This window comes from Cyanistes caeruleus, chromosome 3 (assembly GCF_971803275.1).
Source record: "Cyanistes caeruleus chromosome 3, bCyaCae1.hap1.1, whole genome shotgun sequence".
Lineage (NCBI taxonomy): Eukaryota > Metazoa > Chordata > Aves > Passeriformes > Paridae > Cyanistes > Cyanistes caeruleus.
The window spans coordinates 28,415,433-28,434,995 of NC_141703.1; the positions used below are offsets into that span (position 1 = coordinate 28,415,433).

The following is a 19,563-nucleotide window of genomic DNA, read 5'->3' on the forward strand; positions in this document are numbered from 1 at the left end:
ATGTTCACTTCATTACATAAGCATAGCAAAAGGATCTTTAGGTACTTGTCCCAGCATGGATGAATGTTTTTATTACAAATCACAACTTCTACTCATACATGACATAGTTATTTTGCTACACACAAGCAATTCAGATTTAAATTAAAAGAAATGCTAGTTAAGCCTTTCTGTATTTGCCTTAGTGTAGAATCTCTCATGTAAAACCCCCATTTGTTTTTCAAAGGGACAGGTGAAAGGTAAAGCCTCAGCTCTTAAATTCAATTTAACCAGTCACAGAATCTTCTGCATTGGAAGAGATCTCTAAATTCAGAGTCTGACCATTTACCCAGCGGTATCAAGTCCACCATTAAACCATGTCCCCAAGCGCCATCTACATCTCTTATAAATACCTTCAGAGATGGAGACTCCACCACGTCCCTGGACAGCCTGATCCAGTGCTAGATAATCCTTTAAGTGATCAGAGTTCTCCTAATAGCCAATCTAAACCTCCCCTGGCACAACTTTAGGCGGTTTCCTCTGACTCTTATCACTTGTTACTTCGGAAAAGAGGCCAACACCCAACTTACTACAACATCCTTTCAGGTAATTTTAGCCTCATGTATTCTGACTGAGATGAACTACCTTTTCCATGAGCAATCCTGTCCAAGTTTGCAGAGTATTCTCATGGAACAAACGTTAAAAAAAAGCACAGGCTTTGGAGAGAGGAATCACAAATGTGTATGCAAGGATGCACACCCAGTTTCTGACCTTCTCTGTTTTGCTCAGCTGATGAGGTCTATTTGTTTGTTGCTTCCCTGAATGCTGCTTGGGAAAATAATGACCTGTACACATCACTTAATATATATTATAATATATAAGCAACATAATAGTTGCTTATCACCTGTAGTGAACTGCTGGCACCTTTTGTGACCTCTGAGGTATAGCTTTTGCTATGATCTACAGCAAGTAAGAAGCAGAGCAGGTACTCCAGCACTTGAAAAAGCCTGCAGAAAGAATTCCAGGTACAGAAGTGCTCTAAATTAAAAGAAAGCTGGAAAGTATCCTGTTGTTAAAACTACTGAGCTTTATTTTTCTGCTTTTCCTGGTGAGATAAACTTTATCTTTGTTTTTGCTGTAGCCCACTTCCTACAGGACAGATGAAAGATATGCTTTTCCTTGAAAGTATTTGACCTCTGTCCCAGGAAGGAAGTTGGCAATAAACCAAAACCTTAAGCTTTTGGGTGAGCACTGTAACCACTAATCTATTTTGGAAGGCTACAATTATAGACAGGAGGTGGGCAGCACTGTCATCACCTCCTGCTTCTGATTTTAAAACAGAAAAGTTATGACTGTATTTGGCAAAGAGTCCAATGCTATCTTTGTGCATTAGCCATATTCGGAACACGCCTCCTTGAACAGGGCCCTTGAGATTTAAGGGGTGGAGAAGAGTGTTCTGAAAGACAACTTCAGCTTAATCCCTCCAGCTCTTTCTGCATTTGGGGGAAGAACAGAAAAACTGACTCCTCCAGAGTATGATTCAGAGAACCTAAATTTAGGTACTTGCTCTGAATCACTCACTACTTAACCTGGGGAAGCATCCTGGAGACAACTCATTCCACAGGCAAAGGTTATCCTCTGTGACAGTTCCTCTCTCAACATCCCCTCAATTGTCAGTACTATTCTCACTGGCTTCTCAACTCCACCACAGTTTAGGTAGGAAGTTGTTGCTTATCCTCAGATACCTGCAAGGCAGAAAGGGAGGCACACTGAAGATGGCCAGATACCTGGTTAGGAGCTGCCTAATTTCAAAATTTAAACTGCAAAATCATTAAACAAATAGACCGATTTTTAAAAGTTATAATCCACCAGAAGTTTCATAAATTGTTATTGATTTCATTGGACTTAAGATGCAAAGTTGGCACTTGGGTGATTATTTTAGATTTAGATTTCCATCAAATTACACCATGATTTTCCACAATTTTAAATAAATTTAGAGTTGTTTGCTGCTTTTTCAACAGAAGACATAATAATTATAAAGGGGAAAAAAAAAGTCTTTATTACTAAATATATTCATACAGCAGTTTTAAATCACAGAACAGTATGTTTTGAAGTTTTGGTAGCACTTTGTCACTCTTTAAATACTCAAGACTTATCGCTTTTTCCAGGTGAATTTCCGTCTGGGTCCCTCTTGACCAGGTTTTTTTCGTTCCTTCACACGTGGGTCAACTGTTAGTAATCCAGCTACAAAACACAGAAAAGCACCCATTTACTTATTCCTACTAGTTAATATTACAGTATGCTACCTGTGAGCAAATAACTTTCACTAACAGTATGATTTGTATCATCTAGAGGGCAAAAGGTTCAGAACCACAAAACACTGAAAGGAACCTCATCAGATCCTCTAACATTTTAACTTCTCTTTAGTAACTTAACTTCATTCATGTTTTCCTTTACACTCCATTAAAAAGCCACCCATTGCTTTTTATCTATCCATATTGCTTAAACCCTTAAAGCAGTGGTCTCCACCCTTTTTTGATCATGCAGTCCTAACAGTATTTTTGAGCACGTACACCCAAATACATGTATTTATTCACTTATGAATATGGCACATTTGTACTGAATCCCAAGGGATCAGTTGCACATACCCCATTCTGAAGACCGCTGCCTTGTGGTATATTTATATATAAGTACAAATATATTTATATATACAAATATACTTAAAAGTATATTTGGCAATGTCCCAAACATGTTCAGAATTATGCTGATCTCAGTAAAGATGCCAAACTCAACACAATTCTATTTGCAAGGGTTTTCCTAGCAACTCGTACTTGCCAGTGCTGAAAAGGTACAATCAAAGAAACTTGTTGCAAAGCATGAAGACAGCTTTGGTTTCATGGCTGGCAATAGAGTGAAAAAAAATCACAGCTGTTCTGCCACTAATACAGACAGGTATTCTTGCTCCTAATCCAGAGAGAGCATGGTTAAAAGCTCACCGTTCATAATTCTGCATTTGCTGAAGCAGCATGGACATCTCATCACTGAGAAGCATCAAATCCTGCAGTTATCTAAATACATTCTATCTTACCCTAGGTAACTTGTAAACACAAAATAATGTAAGAGAGGAAGTAGCTCCCTCGGTTTGCCTAGTTGCATGCAGTACGTTTATGCTCATCACTCTCTCTTCAAAGCCAACCCTCCAGCGTTTATGTTGGAGAAGAAAACTTTTTAAAACATGAACAAGATGCAACCAGCCAAGTAAAACAAACCACAATCTCAGTACCTTACAGCTCACTAATGTCTGATCCAGATTTATTTAGCAGTGAATACACATTCATGTTCTGTGATTCTATGTTGAGGCAATATAAGCTGGTTAATAGACCTAAAAGAGGTCATGAACAGATGGAAAAACGCTTGAGAAGTCATCCAAAATGTACACAAAGGATGCTAGGAAACAAGGGAAAACAGTCTATAAATAAATGCAGATCCCTTTCATACAATATACAAGGTTTCACTGGGATTATTTACTCAAATCTGATCCTTAATGATCCTTGTATTAATTCTGCTAATTACCAGAAACACATTAAGAAACATTGAAATAATTTCAATTCCTACCTTGCCTCATGAATTCCACCTCCTTTTCTGTCACAAAACTCCTTAAGGCTTTTGCAGAGGCTAAACGTATTGCTCCAGCCTGTGCAGATCTTCCTCCACCAGAGACTGTGCAAACCATATCATGTTTTCCAATTCTGCCAAGAAACTGGAAAGGGAACAACAACTGTTCCCTAAGGAAAAAAAAAATTGAAAAAAAAATAAAGAATTGAAAAGATTCATGTGCATAAAGTTCCATGCTATGCACATTTCTTATCATTGTATATACAAAAACACAGTTAACTGTTGGGCAGAGATCCAGAAAGGCATTCATATCTCATTCAAATCAATAGGAAATTAGCAGCTAGGAGCATATTCCAACTGCCAATGGTAAGTACTTTAAGTTCAGTTTTATAACTACTTTTTTTATTCCACTACTTCTCTAAGGAAGCCAAAACCCATCAGTTCTGGATATTAAAACTGAGCAAGCTTTCCCTCTATTTTTGAGCTTAAAAATCATAATATAAAATAAAAATAAAAATCACATTAGGAATAGAAACTTTATATCAGCCTAATGAGAAATCTTCTCTATATCAGACTGTGCACATCCTCCAAAATCTGAAGCTTTAAATGAAAAGCCTCACTTTGCATGTTACTGTATACCAGAGTAATTAAACATGCATGCACTTTGCAAAACACTTAAAGATAATGTTTATTATTTACCTTTAAAATAAATTTCAAGCCCTTTCTAAGGGGACTAAAATTTGAATTATTAAAACAATCCATGCTCTTGGTTTTTGCATCCCTTCAGAAAAGGTGAGGCAAGGAGCACAGAGGAAGACTTGCCTATCAGTAAACTCCTGAAAATTAGGAGGAAATGCAGTTTTATAAAACAGATAATTACACAGAGATAAGAACATAGAATCAACACAGCACTGACATGTATGGTGTTACTTTTGCTGGAATAATTTAAGTACAGTAAAAAAACAGCATTTCATAGTGCTCTCACCTGTCCTGCAGCACTGGGAAGTAATGTAAAATGTCTATTCCATTTACTGTAATTTTTCCAGTCCCGTTGTCATAAATTACTGCAGTAGCTCTTGCAGTTTTTCTTTTACCTTAAAGGATTAAACCAAATATTTTATGAAGCTTCAATATTCTACAGAACTTCAAGTGTCCAAGTAATTAAACAAATCTCAACACACTCATACTGCCAGCTGTTTGGTTTTACAGGTTGAGGTAAAAAAAAAAAAATGCAAACCAAGAGCAAGTATCTTTCAATATATTTTAATCAGTGTCTGTTAAGTGGGGGAGAAGTGTGTGTTGGGAAACCAATCTCCTTCAGCACAAAGGAAGCAATCATTCTGATAAAGAAATTATGAAACAAATAAGACATTCTTCTTCATTTTGCGGTTGATGAGGCACAAACAAGACTGGTTTTGAACTTATTAAACCTGGTGGCTTTTCTTAAATCACACAGGTTGCACGATCATTAAACTTCGTTAACTACTGTTCTGAAGATACTACTGAAAACCAGTGCAAATTAAATCATGGTTTGGTGCTCTCACATCTCTTTGTTGTCATGTAATCTTGAACACAACCCAGGTAAAGCAGAGCTCTCTAGCCACTTTGCCCCTCAAATTCCCTGTGACCTTTGTTCTCATCTGCTGCCTGCTGCAACAACTGGAAGACTCCTCTTAAATGTACAGCATAAAGTGTGCGTGCATGTTTTGTCCAGAAAGTCATCAGCCCTTCCTATACAAGCTGTTGCCGCATTATTTTTCCTATGCAATCATTCATATCCTATACTATATTGTTTTCCAGCTGTGTCTCTCCAGTGAAAACGTAACAGCCTGTGTTTAGAAGATACAGAGACCTTCACAGCTTTTCTCTTAACATCCCCTCCATCTCAGTATGAATGATCCATATCCCATTATCCATCTCTGTCCCATAATATTTAGAAATTTCGTCTTCTCATTTTCCTAGGCTGTTTGTAAATATCGAGATGCCTTGCTATTCCTTACTATTTATTCTTTGAATCTTCAAAGTTCCCCTTTGCTGAACTTCCTACAAAAATAATGTAGTATTAAATTAGTGGTCTAAGCATGATGTTTTTATACTAAGCAACAACAGTGTTATATCCATGGAATTGTTCATATGTGTTTGTGCTCCTGCAGTCCTCCACTCTTTATGTTCAGCAGTCACTCTGGCCAAAAATGAAAGTCCTTTTGTATCCTACAACCTGTAACGCAATGGGGTCTCTAACAGAGCTATCACTGTATAGAAATACATACCTAAAACAAATGATAGGAATCTGGGCCAAAAACTTGTACTTTCTGACCAGTCCATGTCTTGGTGGTCAATAACATGACTAACAGCTATACATGTTGTATACATATACATGAGCATATAAAATGAAGTAGTGACACCTTCAGCTGTGTTGTACATACTATAAAGAAAGCAGTGTGAAGAGGAACAAAGTCTGCATTGTTACCAATCAACTTGAAGTTATTACCTTCCCCGGTGCTGAAGGCCACTCCTCGCTCATCATACTGCAAGGGCTCAATAACCACCTTCTGCAGCTGCACAGGAACTTCCTTGGAAAACTTCTGTATATACTTCTCCTCGATGTCAGCACATGGCAATGCTACCAATTTTTGTAAGAGTTGAATAAACCTTGTGTACTGTAAGACAACATGACTTCATTAAAATATGCAAGTGTAATTGCATTTGCGAAAACTTTCTATTTTTATTTAATGGATCTTTCCTACTTCACTTTTATTGATGATTTCTGACAAGATGACACTTTTGCACCTACATGCTGATTTAAGAACAGCATGCAGTTGCATCATTTGCTGTGTGACTAAAGACATCTAGTTCTTTCTTCAGAAAACACTAAAACTTTACTCCAAAGCATAACCAACCCCTTTTTAATAGAGGATTATTGTATTAGAATGAAGTACATCTCACTTTAAAAAAACTAACACTGGGGGGATGTCTTAATTATTTTATTATTGTTTTATTAAAATAGGAAAAGGGAAAGATTTTCACCTGCTTTTTAGTAAGTCAGCATATTCACTGATTTGGAAATAATTTTATTTCACTGAACTTAATCTCATAAATGATTATATTTCATAACATATACAAAAAACGCCTATCTTTGGCTGTTCAAGCTGAGTTACTTTAATGTTTATGATTTCCTTTAAAACTGAACAATCAAGGTATTTAAAAATTCAAGAGATACTTGACTTAAAGGGCAACCTCTTGAAATAAATTATCCTTCGCTACTGTGTGGTTCTCCTTCCCCCTTATACCTCCCTCCAAAGTTCTTCAACATGTGATTAAAGAGTACACACTAGTATGTTAACCCATTTGTGCCAAAAGCTGGGATGTCCTGTTACCAAGTGTTATTGGCAGGAACTCCAGACAGCTGTCACCAGATATAAAGGTATCATACCATCAAAAATGGATTTTTCATATAGATATGATAACCTGATTTTTGAAGTTTTTTTTTACTTACAAGTAGTAATTGCAAGTATTTGTTCTTCAGTCTGTTACCAGAGTCTTCTCTAGCACAATACTACAACTTTTCTTGTAACTTAGTAATAGTCCCTGGAACTTTGACATCATTTAAAACTACTTCCACCTAACAAACATGACACAGACTTGTGTTAAGCCTTTGAAGAGCAGAAATATGGAAATACAAAATTGTAAAAACTGCAGAGACTATACAAGTAGAAAGCTTCCAGCAGTTTTCACTTGGAGAGTGCAAAAAGAAAAAAATCAATAGCTCTGATTTTGTTTAATATGGCGTAAACACCACTGAATTTTTTGTTGCGGTGGCAAAAGGGAAGAATTTGAGCAGGTAAGACTGGCAGCTTATACTCAGACATTTCAAATATATTTAAACAATCTTTCTTATGATAGTCTGAGGCTTTGTGTTCTTACATGGGAGAGGCCAGTATGTAGAAGGGTTTGGTGTAGGTTTTTTGTTGGTTGGGGTTTTTTTAAGGTTATTGCAATGTACTTTTACAGATGTAGATAGAATGTACTAAAACCATGTAGTAAAGAACACCAAACTGTTTGGTTGTACAAGTAGACCTGGCACTTGGAGAGGAAAAATGGCCATTCCAAATGCAGGAGCTACTGAAAATACCTTAGTCTAAACGGCTTCTACTGCAAGCAAGATACAGAAAGTCTCTTGGGTATTATCAGGATGGTGAATTGACAACAACTACTTCCAACTTATTCTTATGGATTACAGTCTGCTTGAGACCTTTTTACAGCCCCCACAGACAAGGAAGCCATCACATGCCACTGTTCCAGATGACAACTGAGCAAAGGGCCTGTTTGCTGCTGTTACGCTATTTTTGTAAAGCTGTTGTTCACAGGACAGACAAGATTGAGGAACACTGCTTCTAGGTGAGAAAACACTTGGAATGTTCAGAGAAATAGAGTTAGTCTGGTACTGTCATATTCAGGCTTCCAAAAGCTGGCCAGATAGACTGAACCTACTGTTAAAAAAATTGAATGCTCTTTAGGGGACTGTAGGGAAAAGCTCTGAGTGAGAAAAAAGTGTGTGACTATTAGGATGAATAGTCTTATCCCCAGAGACAGATGTAAAGGATGACTCCAAACCTACAGAGTGATACAGTTTGCAGACACTGAGGAAACTGCAAAACTCTTCTCTCTCCCACCATATTCATACCAAGGAAAATGTAACAGGAGATATCTGTATCAAACCACAGATCTATACAGCTTTGTGTCCTGCTTCGGTTATTTGATTTTTTAGTCAATCACTAAGAAAAAGGGCTCTTTATTTCTAGCAAGCCCTCTGTGATTTTTTATCACTACCATGTCATCTCTAACATTAAATAACTTAATTCTCTGCAGGTTTACTATTGTACAAATCCATTGCATTTTCCCATGTTGAATATTTACCCCTTCTCTACAATTAGTAACAGAGGCTCTAGTCCTGTCTATTTTTCATCTGTAACTACAATAACTGACTATTTATTTCTTTAATAAATTCTTATACCCCATTTCTGACCACATAATTAGATAACAAGTGCTCTAGGCCTCACAATGTTGCCAGAAGAAAAACTTAATTATGATAGTAACAATGGAAAGTTCTTCAGAGTTCTATATTGTGCTAGATAAAAAATATCAACACAAGTCACTTCAAACAATATGAATGTGACAGTGCTGTGAACATATACAGATTTCATCAGAAGACAGAAATCTCTTTTGAAGAGAACCTGCTCCTGCATAATACCTTTCCAGTATCCAAAAACGCACCCAGAGTCCATATTTTTAAGACACAAGCTTCCTTAAGATTGGGAAGATTAATTACTTACATCATCATCTGACACTTTTTCTAACAACATTTCTTCCAATTCAATCTTAGTCAGCCATCTGCTGCCAGCCAGGTTTCTGTTTAAAATATCACATATATTCTTCCTTTAATTAACCATGCAATTAGAGTTACATCACAAAAGACCACACATACAGTCAGTCTTCGTTCAGAAATACATTTTCCATTACAAATTAATGCAGATCACATTCCTATAGTAAACATGAGAAGGCCTATGTTGATTTTAAAAGATGTGCCTTTTGAAAGGTATGGTAACTTCATGTATTAAACTAAACACATGACCATTATGAGTATCAGCTATGCATTATTCATATTATTGAAGTTTGAGATTGAATTAGAGTAATACTGTAGTAGGAAGTGATCTTCCCCCCAACTTATGACTTATTTTTAAAAGTCTGCTGCCTGGAAAAATTTGGTTTACTAGCAGCCTGGAAAAATTTGGTTTACTAGCAGCAAAGAGCAAAATCAAAGGCAGAATGTTGAAATCAAATTATTTTGCCACTGATCTTTACTTTTCTGATCAATATAAAGAACAGCACTAGCAGTAACCATAGTCGAAGTACTAATGTAGCAGTGATACCCTGTATTCTATCTACTGTGTAATCTGGAGCTGCTCTGCACAGTGACTGCACTGATGATAACAAAAGCAGAAATTTCTAAGCAAACAGCCTCAAAAAGAGATGCTAACACAAAGAAAAAACAATGTTTGAAGTAAATCTTTGAAATATATATGATACAAAGTGATGAACTGTACAGCCATAAATATACATACCAACATTATCAGGTAAATTTAAGGCAAAGATGTAACTAGTTTCTTAACTCTGGTTTTCTAGAAACAGTGTTTTCAGCAGCATTAAGGAAGCTGTGATTCAGTAAAACACTCCTTCTGAAGGTGTATTTACGGACTTCTGCTTCTCAAGCATGCATTTTAATACTATTCTGAGTCAGGACATGAGAAAGGATTATTTAGAAACAATGCACATTTTAGCAATGATTTTAAAAAGCTTCCAATCCTGACAGACTTAAGTATATACTTACATTTACATATCGTTACTTGCTACTTCCACTGAAGCTGGAAAAAATTTCTTGCATGTGAAAAGCTATAAACTTGAAGTAGTTCAGATCAGGTCCGAACCCTACAGTTAATATTACGGAATGCATTCACAATACATTATTTTCTGGGGAAAAAACCCTAACAAAACTCCATGCCTCTCAAACCAAAAAAGCAGCCCTTCCCACCAACCCTCTACCTACACTTAGGAGAGAAATTATCCTATCCAGACTAATCTCAGAGGAAGTACCATATCCAGTGTGAGAACTAAGTCCCAAAAATCCTTTAAATTCTCTGAGCTTTACAAACCTAACAGGCAAAAAACCTTTCATCTCTGACTAGCTTTAGGTCGTTTTTCACATCAGTAAATCCACTGGCTGAGCTCTGTAAGGAGTCAGGCTATTTTTCAGCAGCATGCAGCAAAAAACTAAATTCATTTGTTCTCCTGTCTGCTCAGAACCTAACACGAATCTATAATAAAACATTCTGTGGGTCACAGAATGCTATTTATATCATGAAGAAACATGAACTTCTGTTATTTAAGAAATTGAAATAATCTCAGCAAATTAATCCTTTCTCTTCCTAACGTAAATAACAAATGGCTGAAATGAAGAACAAACCAACACGATGTGCTCCTGGAACAATACATAAATGTGGCTAAAAAATACACAGCAAGAACAAAGATAAAAACAACCTGGGACTGGGAAAAAATAACTATACAGAAAAGCAGTAAATGCCTAAACCAAAACTTCGTAGTTGTAGCCATTCATTTTAAACACTTGCTTAACTCAATTTTGTAATATAAAATCTCCGCAAGAAATCTCAAAATAAAAAATCTAGACTACAGTCTAAGAGCAAGCAGCACTTAAAAGCATATCCTGACTGGATACACTTAGAAACCAACAACTGTAGCTTTCCCATAGCTTCTGGTTGACATGGGTCTTTTCTGTCCTAGTGGCTAACTAGATAAAGAACTTGCTGTGCATACCAGAAAAGTTAAACAGAAAAAAAGAGACACTAAATTCAATTACTAATAGTGGTGATAATTAAAGAAATCCACCCAAATGAGCTTTTCTAAAATTACTAGGTTTTGATGATTTCTGTTCAAAGCCATTAGAAGAAAAATAGTGAAATTAAGTATTTTGAAACTCTTAAATTTAAATATTGGTAAGTTAAAATATTCAAGAACTGTAATTAAAGACTATTAAAGAGCTCAGTCTTAGGTCTTGAGATATTTACCTCCTTTTTTCAAAATGCTTTAATGAAAGACATAATTTGAAAAATTAATACAGAATATGTTTTATATATATGTAACAGTCATGTATATGAATACACATATATTTCACACAGAAACATAGAATTTTGGATATTTTCTGTTTATTTTCAAATCACACTTCAGAACTTTTATAAAGCAAAGAATATTGAGAAAAGCAGAGCGATATTAAAGAATAAGAGAAATAGATGGGGTTTCCTTACTCTAACAATGCGAAGTGAGTGCTTCACACATATGTGGATAAACTTTTCAACATGAAATTACCATACAAATATTACACAAGGAATAGATCAAAAGCCTGAAAATGTGTTTGTGGAATAGAAGGTAGGTAGAGTGGGGAACTACCAGAGGTTCTAAGACTATGAGAGCACATCAAGAAAACAGCTATAAATATTCATTCTAATTGTAAGCTTACCTTTTTTCCTTTTGTAGAGGAAGGTCTTCAGCTATCAGTTGGTCTTGATGCTTCTGAACATTCAAAAATTTTTCATATGTTTCCTTAAATATATATGGAAAAAGTATTTAAATAGTTTTCATTTAATATTTAAATTTTTCTACTTAAAACACATGTTTTATGTGCTTTACTCTTCAGACACTTAAAATACAGAGGTCAGAAAACAAGCAGAGCTCTGACAAAAAAAAGTCATGTGCAGTTCAAAATAATTGATTTTGAATTCTGCGGCAGTATTTTTTAGCTTCTTATGTATGGTTATAAAATAAATAAATTAATTGTATACAGAAAGACAACTACATTTGTATAATAAATGCAACTCCAAAACATACTGCACAATCATTTTATCAGTGCATTCACATTTCGGTTTGACTTCCTCAAAATACTGACAAGGTTTAAGACTTACTTAATTTCATTTAGGAATTTTGTACATGTAGAAGTGTCAGATTTACTGGTGGTCTGTACCAGTCACAACTTCTTATCCTGGCATATCTACATGGACAGAAAGTTGCACATTTACCATAGTAAGAATCTCTGTTCTTTCAACTGTGCAGATGTATTTACTCTGAATTTTCAGTATTTTTAAATAGTTTTCTCAAAATTCTTAGCTCTGTTATTATTTTCAAACAATACTGTGACAGTGATTTAGCACTTCAGGAAAAAATAACAAAGGGGAAAATACTCAAAAAAATCACAGTAAAAATATTACAGAAAACCACATTTTAAATAAAGTATTTTTAGTTTTTTTTTTTTAATTTCAGAAACTAATGAAGACTAAAATATAACATCTAATACTTGTTCTAAAATATAACATCTAATACTCTTAATTACAACAGTGATCCAAATGCAAAGCTAAATAGGAGTATTTGGAGAAATAATTATAAATGATATTGAAACAACAGGACAGATGTACTACAAACAAGTACTTCTATGCCAAATAATTCACTTTCATTTATGAATGAAACAGAAAGCTTATAGTCACTTTCCTATATTGTACTAATATGAGTTTTAACAAATACTAGAGAGAAATAACAGTGTAAGAATTAGTGGGGACAAGAAACAATGGTTTGGAGGTTCTTTTATTGTATTACTTACAAAACAGTCAAGGAAGAAACATGAGACAGCTCTGTGCTGTCAGATATTAACTAATTAAATATAAGTTCTTAACATAAAACTGGGATTTGTACAGGATACAGTGAAATTTCTGCAACAGCTTAAAAATAACCCCAAAATAGAAGCCCCTTGCTTAGTTATAAACACCTACTGTTCAAGCTGATTTTTTCACTAATATAAAACACACCTGCACACACACTAAAAATATTTGTACTTAAAATGTATGAACAAAGAACAGATTGTTATCTGGGCTGCACTCAAAGCATTTAAATAGGGACAACTCACTGAAGCCTCTGACGCAGGTCACTGATGACATTTTTAATGGCACAGTGGGACAAAATATTTTAAAAATAATTCCACACTTAAAAATCTTGAAGTACAAAATCATTCCCGTTTGAGACAGCATGAAAATTCATATATTATAGTAGGAAGCCTTTCAGAAATCCTTTATTTTTCATGAGATAATTGTATCAGATAGGAACTAGGAAACATTTTCAACTTAAAAGAAGTTCATTTATCCTCAAACGCCAGCAACATTACATGGAAGAGAAGAAAACCTATTTTCAGTATTTTCAAACCTCACAAATATAACTCTAATCCTCTAAGAAAACCAGATTGGTATCACTACTGTGGGCAAGATTTATGTCACATCACTCTACTAATCTTAACAACTGATCTGACCACGAGGCTTCAAAAATTACTGCCCGTACATTAGAAGCATAGGTACAGTTTGGGTTAGTGCGCATGAGATGTGCCTGCACCAAGCTATTTTTAGGTATTAGTAATTAGACATGGAAAAGAATGAGCATGGAAGCTTTGGCTTTGGACCACAGAGGAGGGCAGAGAAGGGAAAGGAGAGCTGTCTCTCTCCTGGAGCAAGCTGGGGAGAGCTCAGCTGGAACAGTCTCAGAGATTGAATCTGATGAACTCCGTGAGTTTCTGCATTTGGAAGAAGTCAGACCAGGCACAAAGATGATATTTTGGTGTCAGATGCTCAGAAGTAGTACTGGGTTATTAGGTCTTATAAATGTGTAAGGATGTTTTTCACCTTACTGATACTTTTCACTTAACCTCTTATCTTCAAAGGCAGAGGTTGTCACCACTCTACCTGCAAAAGCAGTCTCTTGTCTGCCTCCTCACAAACACCCATCTCTCCTCCAAAACATTCAGGCATACATATTTATTTATTGGTATGGTCAGCAAAAATGCATGAACAGAGGCTCAACACAGCAACAACAGAGTTCCTTAAAAAAGGACACAGGGAGGTAATTGCAGTTGTGACCTTAAGATAGACTACAGTCAGAATTGCTTCTAAACCGCAACTCAAGTATTGTCACAGGAATACTGTGTCATATAACATGACAAGTTAAAAGAAGACTTAAGGATTTTGCCATATTTGGAAACTATTGATAAACACAGGCAAAGAAAATAAGTTATGGGTAACCATCTGCCACTTTTTAGCCTCAGAAATTGTCAGTTACAACGACAAAAAACTTTAAAACAGCCGCAACAATAAAATTTTACTGAAGACCCTCCCTAGGTCCCAAAGAACATCAACACTCCACAGCCTGTTTAAGTTCTAAGAACATGCACTTTTAAGAATTAAAATGATTTCTTTAAACTGTTCTGGTTAAATTACAGCAATCACATCTATTCAGACAAAGAACCCTTTACACGGGAGATGAAGTCAAGCAACTTGACTTGAAAATTGAAAAGTAGCATTTTAAAGTAATTCCAAGTGTAAGAGAAACGTTAAATATAATTTCCTACATATTTCCGGCAATGAAAGTGGACTGGCAATTCTTGTAACATTTTGGTCTGAAGTACTAAAAAAAAAAAAATAAATTTGATGCATGTATCTAATCTCTATACAGAGATAAAGCCAACAGACTGAAAGAACCACTCACATGTAAAGTAAAGTATGTGGATGAGCCTTTGCAAAATCAGGAATCACACGTAATGCCCAATAATTTATCTGACAAATCTTCACTCCCCAACGATTAAAGAAAGCTTCTGAAGACACACTTGCTTTTTCAAAGCTGGCAGGTGAAGATTTTACTAATCACTTGAGGATTCAATAGTCCAATTCATGACTGTACACATCTGTGTGTCTTGTAAACTCAGCTATTACACAATCAAAATAGCTGATTTTACAAGATTGACTATGTACTGAAACGCTTCCATTTCTAATAGAGAGATCAAATTTCAGATCTCTATAAGGACACTTAAAATAATAATAAATTTATTTTACTCTGCATTAAAAAAAATAGGGAAGGAATCAGCAAATGAAATCCTAAAAGAGATTTTTATGGGGAAAAAATTATATTAACATTATAGTTAAGATATGCTGCAAAACCCACATTTTACTCCAGCTGGCGCTTTACTTTGTTTTTTGTGTTTTGAGTTCAGCATACACTTTGAAGGGTTTTAAGTTTTGGAATATTTTTGAGAGTTAAAATGCTCAATTGTTAGAGCATTCACCTCAATCCACAAGCCCTGATATTCCTAAAAAACGTACAAGAAGCACAATTACATGGAATTACTATTTTCCTATATGAAAGGTATGGTATGAAGATAGCATTTTGTCTTGCTCTTCACATTACAAAAATTTCATTATTCTAAAAAACTTTTAAGTTAAATGATGATCAAATGCACTATCAAACATTTGTGAAATGGTGCTTCATGCAATAAACATTCTTTTGTGTATCAGAAGAAAAATAAATTGTCCTTTTCCCTACAGCTAAACTTTATTCAACATGCAGAAAAACAATAATGCATGTTACAAATATCTTGTATGGTTGTTCATTTCATATTGAAAACCAAACATGTATATTGGCAATTATAATACATACAAAGATAGTTTATTTTCAGTAAGTGGACAATATTGTTTATTAGCACTAACTAAACAATAATACTGTGCTCAGTTATATAACTAAAAAGTAATACAATTCAAGTTCCACTATGTATTAATTAGTGGCATATAAGTTTAAGCTAAATAATATGTGCTTATCCTGTTTATTAGATTTAATATAGCAATTTAAAAGACATCCTTAAATCGGATTGATTACTTACACTAGGCTGTATTAACATACAATTCTTTTCTGGAAAAATTAATTAGCTTTGAGACAATACAGTTTGTTAAATACACATTAGTTTAACAAGAGGTTAAAACAATGTTGGGAATTTTATGCAAATTTTGGCTTTCATTTGGCCAACTTAAAAAAAACCCTGTTAAATCTCACTTAATGGATTCACATTTATAGAAGCCTATTTAATGAAAATATTCAGAAACAGTTGAAGAACACTCAAGTATCCTATACTAATGAAAAATGCATTTGTCAAGGCCATTTGTTTGAAGGTGGTTGCCACGCTCTTAGAAACAAAATGCGCACTATACTTTCAGAGATTTCCAAGACAAGCTTGCATAGTCTGCTAGGAAGAGCTAAAAATAAACTTGTGCTCCTTGTAAAATTTGTAATTTCTTCATTATGATGGAATGCAACAAAACAACTTGCCCTTGGGTTGCTCTGTTTCAGCCAAAATAAATGCAAATGGCTTGTCAGATGACAGCTGTTTGATAAGGCTCCTCTACAAGACCTGCATGCTTTACTTTTTTCCGTGAAACTTGGGATGAAAGGCAGAAGGCAGGAAGAGAATTAATGTAGCATACAGTCTAAAGGCAATGCTACAACCGTGATTAAGTAGAAAAGTTAAAAGGCACAGATTTTCCACAGCCTTGCTGCGTGCAACCCATCCGTGTAACAAGTTGACAGGCCTAGCGCGTCAGCTCCATCATCCTCTCCGACAGCTAAAACGCAGCATTGCATCCCTTTTCAGAGAAAATTTGCGTCTGCACCATGAAGCGTTGTACATTATTTCTTAGCACTGCAGGGGGCTCAAGTCCATATGGAACCTTCACAAATATTACCACAGATCAAACCAGCGGCGTTTCGAGGCAGATTTGACATACCTATTTAAATGAACAGCAGGGGTCCTCGGGCTGCCTCGGGCTGTGCAGGAGAAAACCTCTGTGGAAAGCCTATGCTGCAGCTCCATTACTCAGCAAAGACACTCTCTACATTTATCATTCATTTCATTTCTGCCAGGGCAAGAAGCTCATTTGCCCAAGGTCAACAACAAAAAAAAAAAAAAAAAAAAAGAAAAAAAAAAAGTGGGGGTTTTTATTCTCCCAAATAAATGTACCTGACAAGAAGGGATTTTGTCCTTTGGGTACACAGAACGCAAATAAATATCAGATCATTCTAATACAAACACTATACTCAGTAAAGCTGTGTACTGAATTTTTGACCATAAAGTTTGTTTTTCTGACAACTGACTAATCACAGAACTAACTTCTTAAAACTATCTAATGAGGAAAGAAAATCTGGCAATACCCAATTAAATATTTCTGCATTATTACATTATTAATGCTTCTGTCTTCTATTAGTACACGTAAGAAACATTAATGTCTTCCCATAGACTCCTCTAAAGATGAAGATAATGCTTGTGCTACTGATGGTCACAGATATGAAAGGTCTGTTCATAACCCACGTCAAGACTCAGGGTCTAGTGGTGTTCTATTAGATACAGCTTTTTTCATAAAGGTAAAAGTTGCAGATCCTTTACTCCTGGAACCATATTAATCAGAAAAAGCCTTAAGTTTGCATGAATGGAACCATCTTAGAAAAATCAATTAAGCAGTTTAAATGCAAATTTTCTTCACACTAAATGTCAGCACAAATAACATTTCCTATAGCTTTGCCCTTCACAGAGGAAAAAAAAAAAAGAACTATTTTTTATTCTACAGTGAACTTTGCTAGAACTAACCATTTTTGTTGTATGTGCATGCTCCACTACTAATCCTTTGCTATCAACTAGATACAGCCTACAGAAAAGTGCTCAGACTATTCAAAACCAGTCCATAGCCAAAACTGTAAAATGAACCAAAAATTAAAGGAAGAACTATAACATAGTGTGTTCTCTTAAATGTGACATAAAAATGCCCATAATAATGAATGGTGTGACACAAAAACATACACTGCATGTAGCTTCAGTGGTGATATTATGGCCTACTGTGAAAACATAACTAAACTCAGGAGCTCCTGAGAGGCACCTCTAGAATAACATGCACTTGACTGGGAGCTGACATCATTTATTACAGAAGACATACTTACATGCATTAATGAATAATATGACTGCTTGCCAGTATAAAAGAGGAAGTGAAATGGTCGGCCATCTTCTCCCCACTGGATTTCTAATGAAATGCAAGATTAGACAAGAAACAATATACAATCACTAAAAAAAAAAAAAAATCCTTTGTATTTAACTGCACTTATAAACCTCTTCCATAATACTGATTGTCTTTTCAAATATCAGAGAACAAAGACATTTTACAGGTGTTCAATGTGCCTGGAAATCTGATAGTTTAGACAATCTTTTTTAAATCTCCCCCTGCAATTATAATAAAACATTTAACATAACAGTTGTAAATAACGTTTTACATAAGGAAATTGTGTACAACTCTAAAAGATTGTACAGGTGGTTTTACAAATAGAAGTATACATTTTAGAATAAAAAAAAGTAAAAAGACAACTGAAATCTACATTGAAAAGTGAAAGATGAAAGATTAAGAGCTCTGGAAAAAAACAATGCTGAAACAAAGAAGATTTTTATTAGCATAATACATATAAGCTAAATTAAGTATATGAACAATTGTCTTTTGTGACAATTTTTTGAACCATATCCAGAACTTGGGTGATTTTAGAACTCCTTTGTATTATTACATTTGGGATATTTAAATACAAATACCTATGCTATAGTTTACATAATTAGTTCAGCAAGAAAACAAATATTCCATATTAACTCAGCATATCCAGTGTGTTTTATTCATTACAAAATGTTATTTAAAGACGAATGAAATTTCAACTTCAGTGAAAAAAAAAAGGCAAACTTAAATAACATAACAAAGATCTCTTTCAAATAAAGAAAAATTACAAAAATAAAAAACTGAGAGCTTTTTTCAAATTGAACTGTAGAGAAAGTCCCAGACATTTTATCCAGTGAAGTTAATTAAAGCTATCTATAAAGTAAATGAAAAGATAAGACTCAAAAAACCTGTCTGATAAGCACAATATATATCGGATTGGAACATCAAGATACAATACAGCAGAAGTTGAATGTAAAGATGCAGAACTTAGCAGGAAAGAAAGAGCACAGGGGACTTTTACCCACACATACTACTAGTGGACTGTGTGATTTTCTATGTATGCAGTTATGAAAGCATATTTTGTTGAAAAAAACTGTTCTGGAAACTTTCCAAAGTATAAATTTAAGTTTTTGTACTTCAAAGTTATCAAAGACACAATACATAGACAAGACAAAGCTGCCTTATGAGATACTTATTGAAAGTGTTATTTTTAGATGTAAATACAAAACTACATATTTATACCAATTTGTTCTTACAGTCTTCAGGATATAGCTAGCATTTCAAATAATTCTTTAGTCCTGAAAGCATATAGAATAGTAGCTTAGTTCTTCCATAAAACAGACTTGAATTTTAAAACTACTTCATCATTAACTCTCTCCTACCCTTTTACTTTCTACTTTTTTACTTGAAAATACAGGGAAGTTAAAAAATAAGGCACAATATCATTTGAAAGCTGAAATTCCAAAATTTCAGATAGTTTAGACAGCTTTCCAAAGACATGAAGTCCCCCAAAAAACAAGTATCAATT

The 19,563-nt window shown here is 34.8% G+C and overlaps 1 protein-coding gene across 4 annotated transcripts in view; it reads right to left on the bottom strand.

The window, feature by feature from the left end:
• Positions 1–2,012: 2,012 nt before the first annotated feature.
• The window catches only part of MRPS9 (mitochondrial ribosomal protein S9), a 34,715-nt gene continuing 17,164 nt past the window's right edge, over positions 2,013–19,563 (bottom strand). For all 4 annotated transcript variants that reach the window (XM_086880342.1, XM_086880343.1, XM_086880344.1 and 1 more), the window contains 7 exons: positions 18,004–18,083; positions 11,681–11,763; positions 8,925–9,000; positions 6,083–6,251; positions 4,577–4,685; positions 3,592–3,761; positions 2,013–2,220 (listed from right to left, as the gene is read on the bottom strand). In XM_086880342.1, coding sequence (XP_086736468.1) covers positions 2,129–2,220; positions 3,592–3,761; positions 4,577–4,685; positions 6,083–6,251; positions 8,925–9,000; positions 11,681–11,763; positions 18,004–18,083 — 779 coding nt within the window. In that variant the 3' untranslated portion in view covers positions 2,013–2,128. The remainder of the gene's footprint in view (positions 2,221–3,591; positions 3,762–4,576; positions 4,686–6,082; positions 6,252–8,924; positions 9,001–11,680; positions 11,764–18,003; positions 18,084–19,563) is intronic.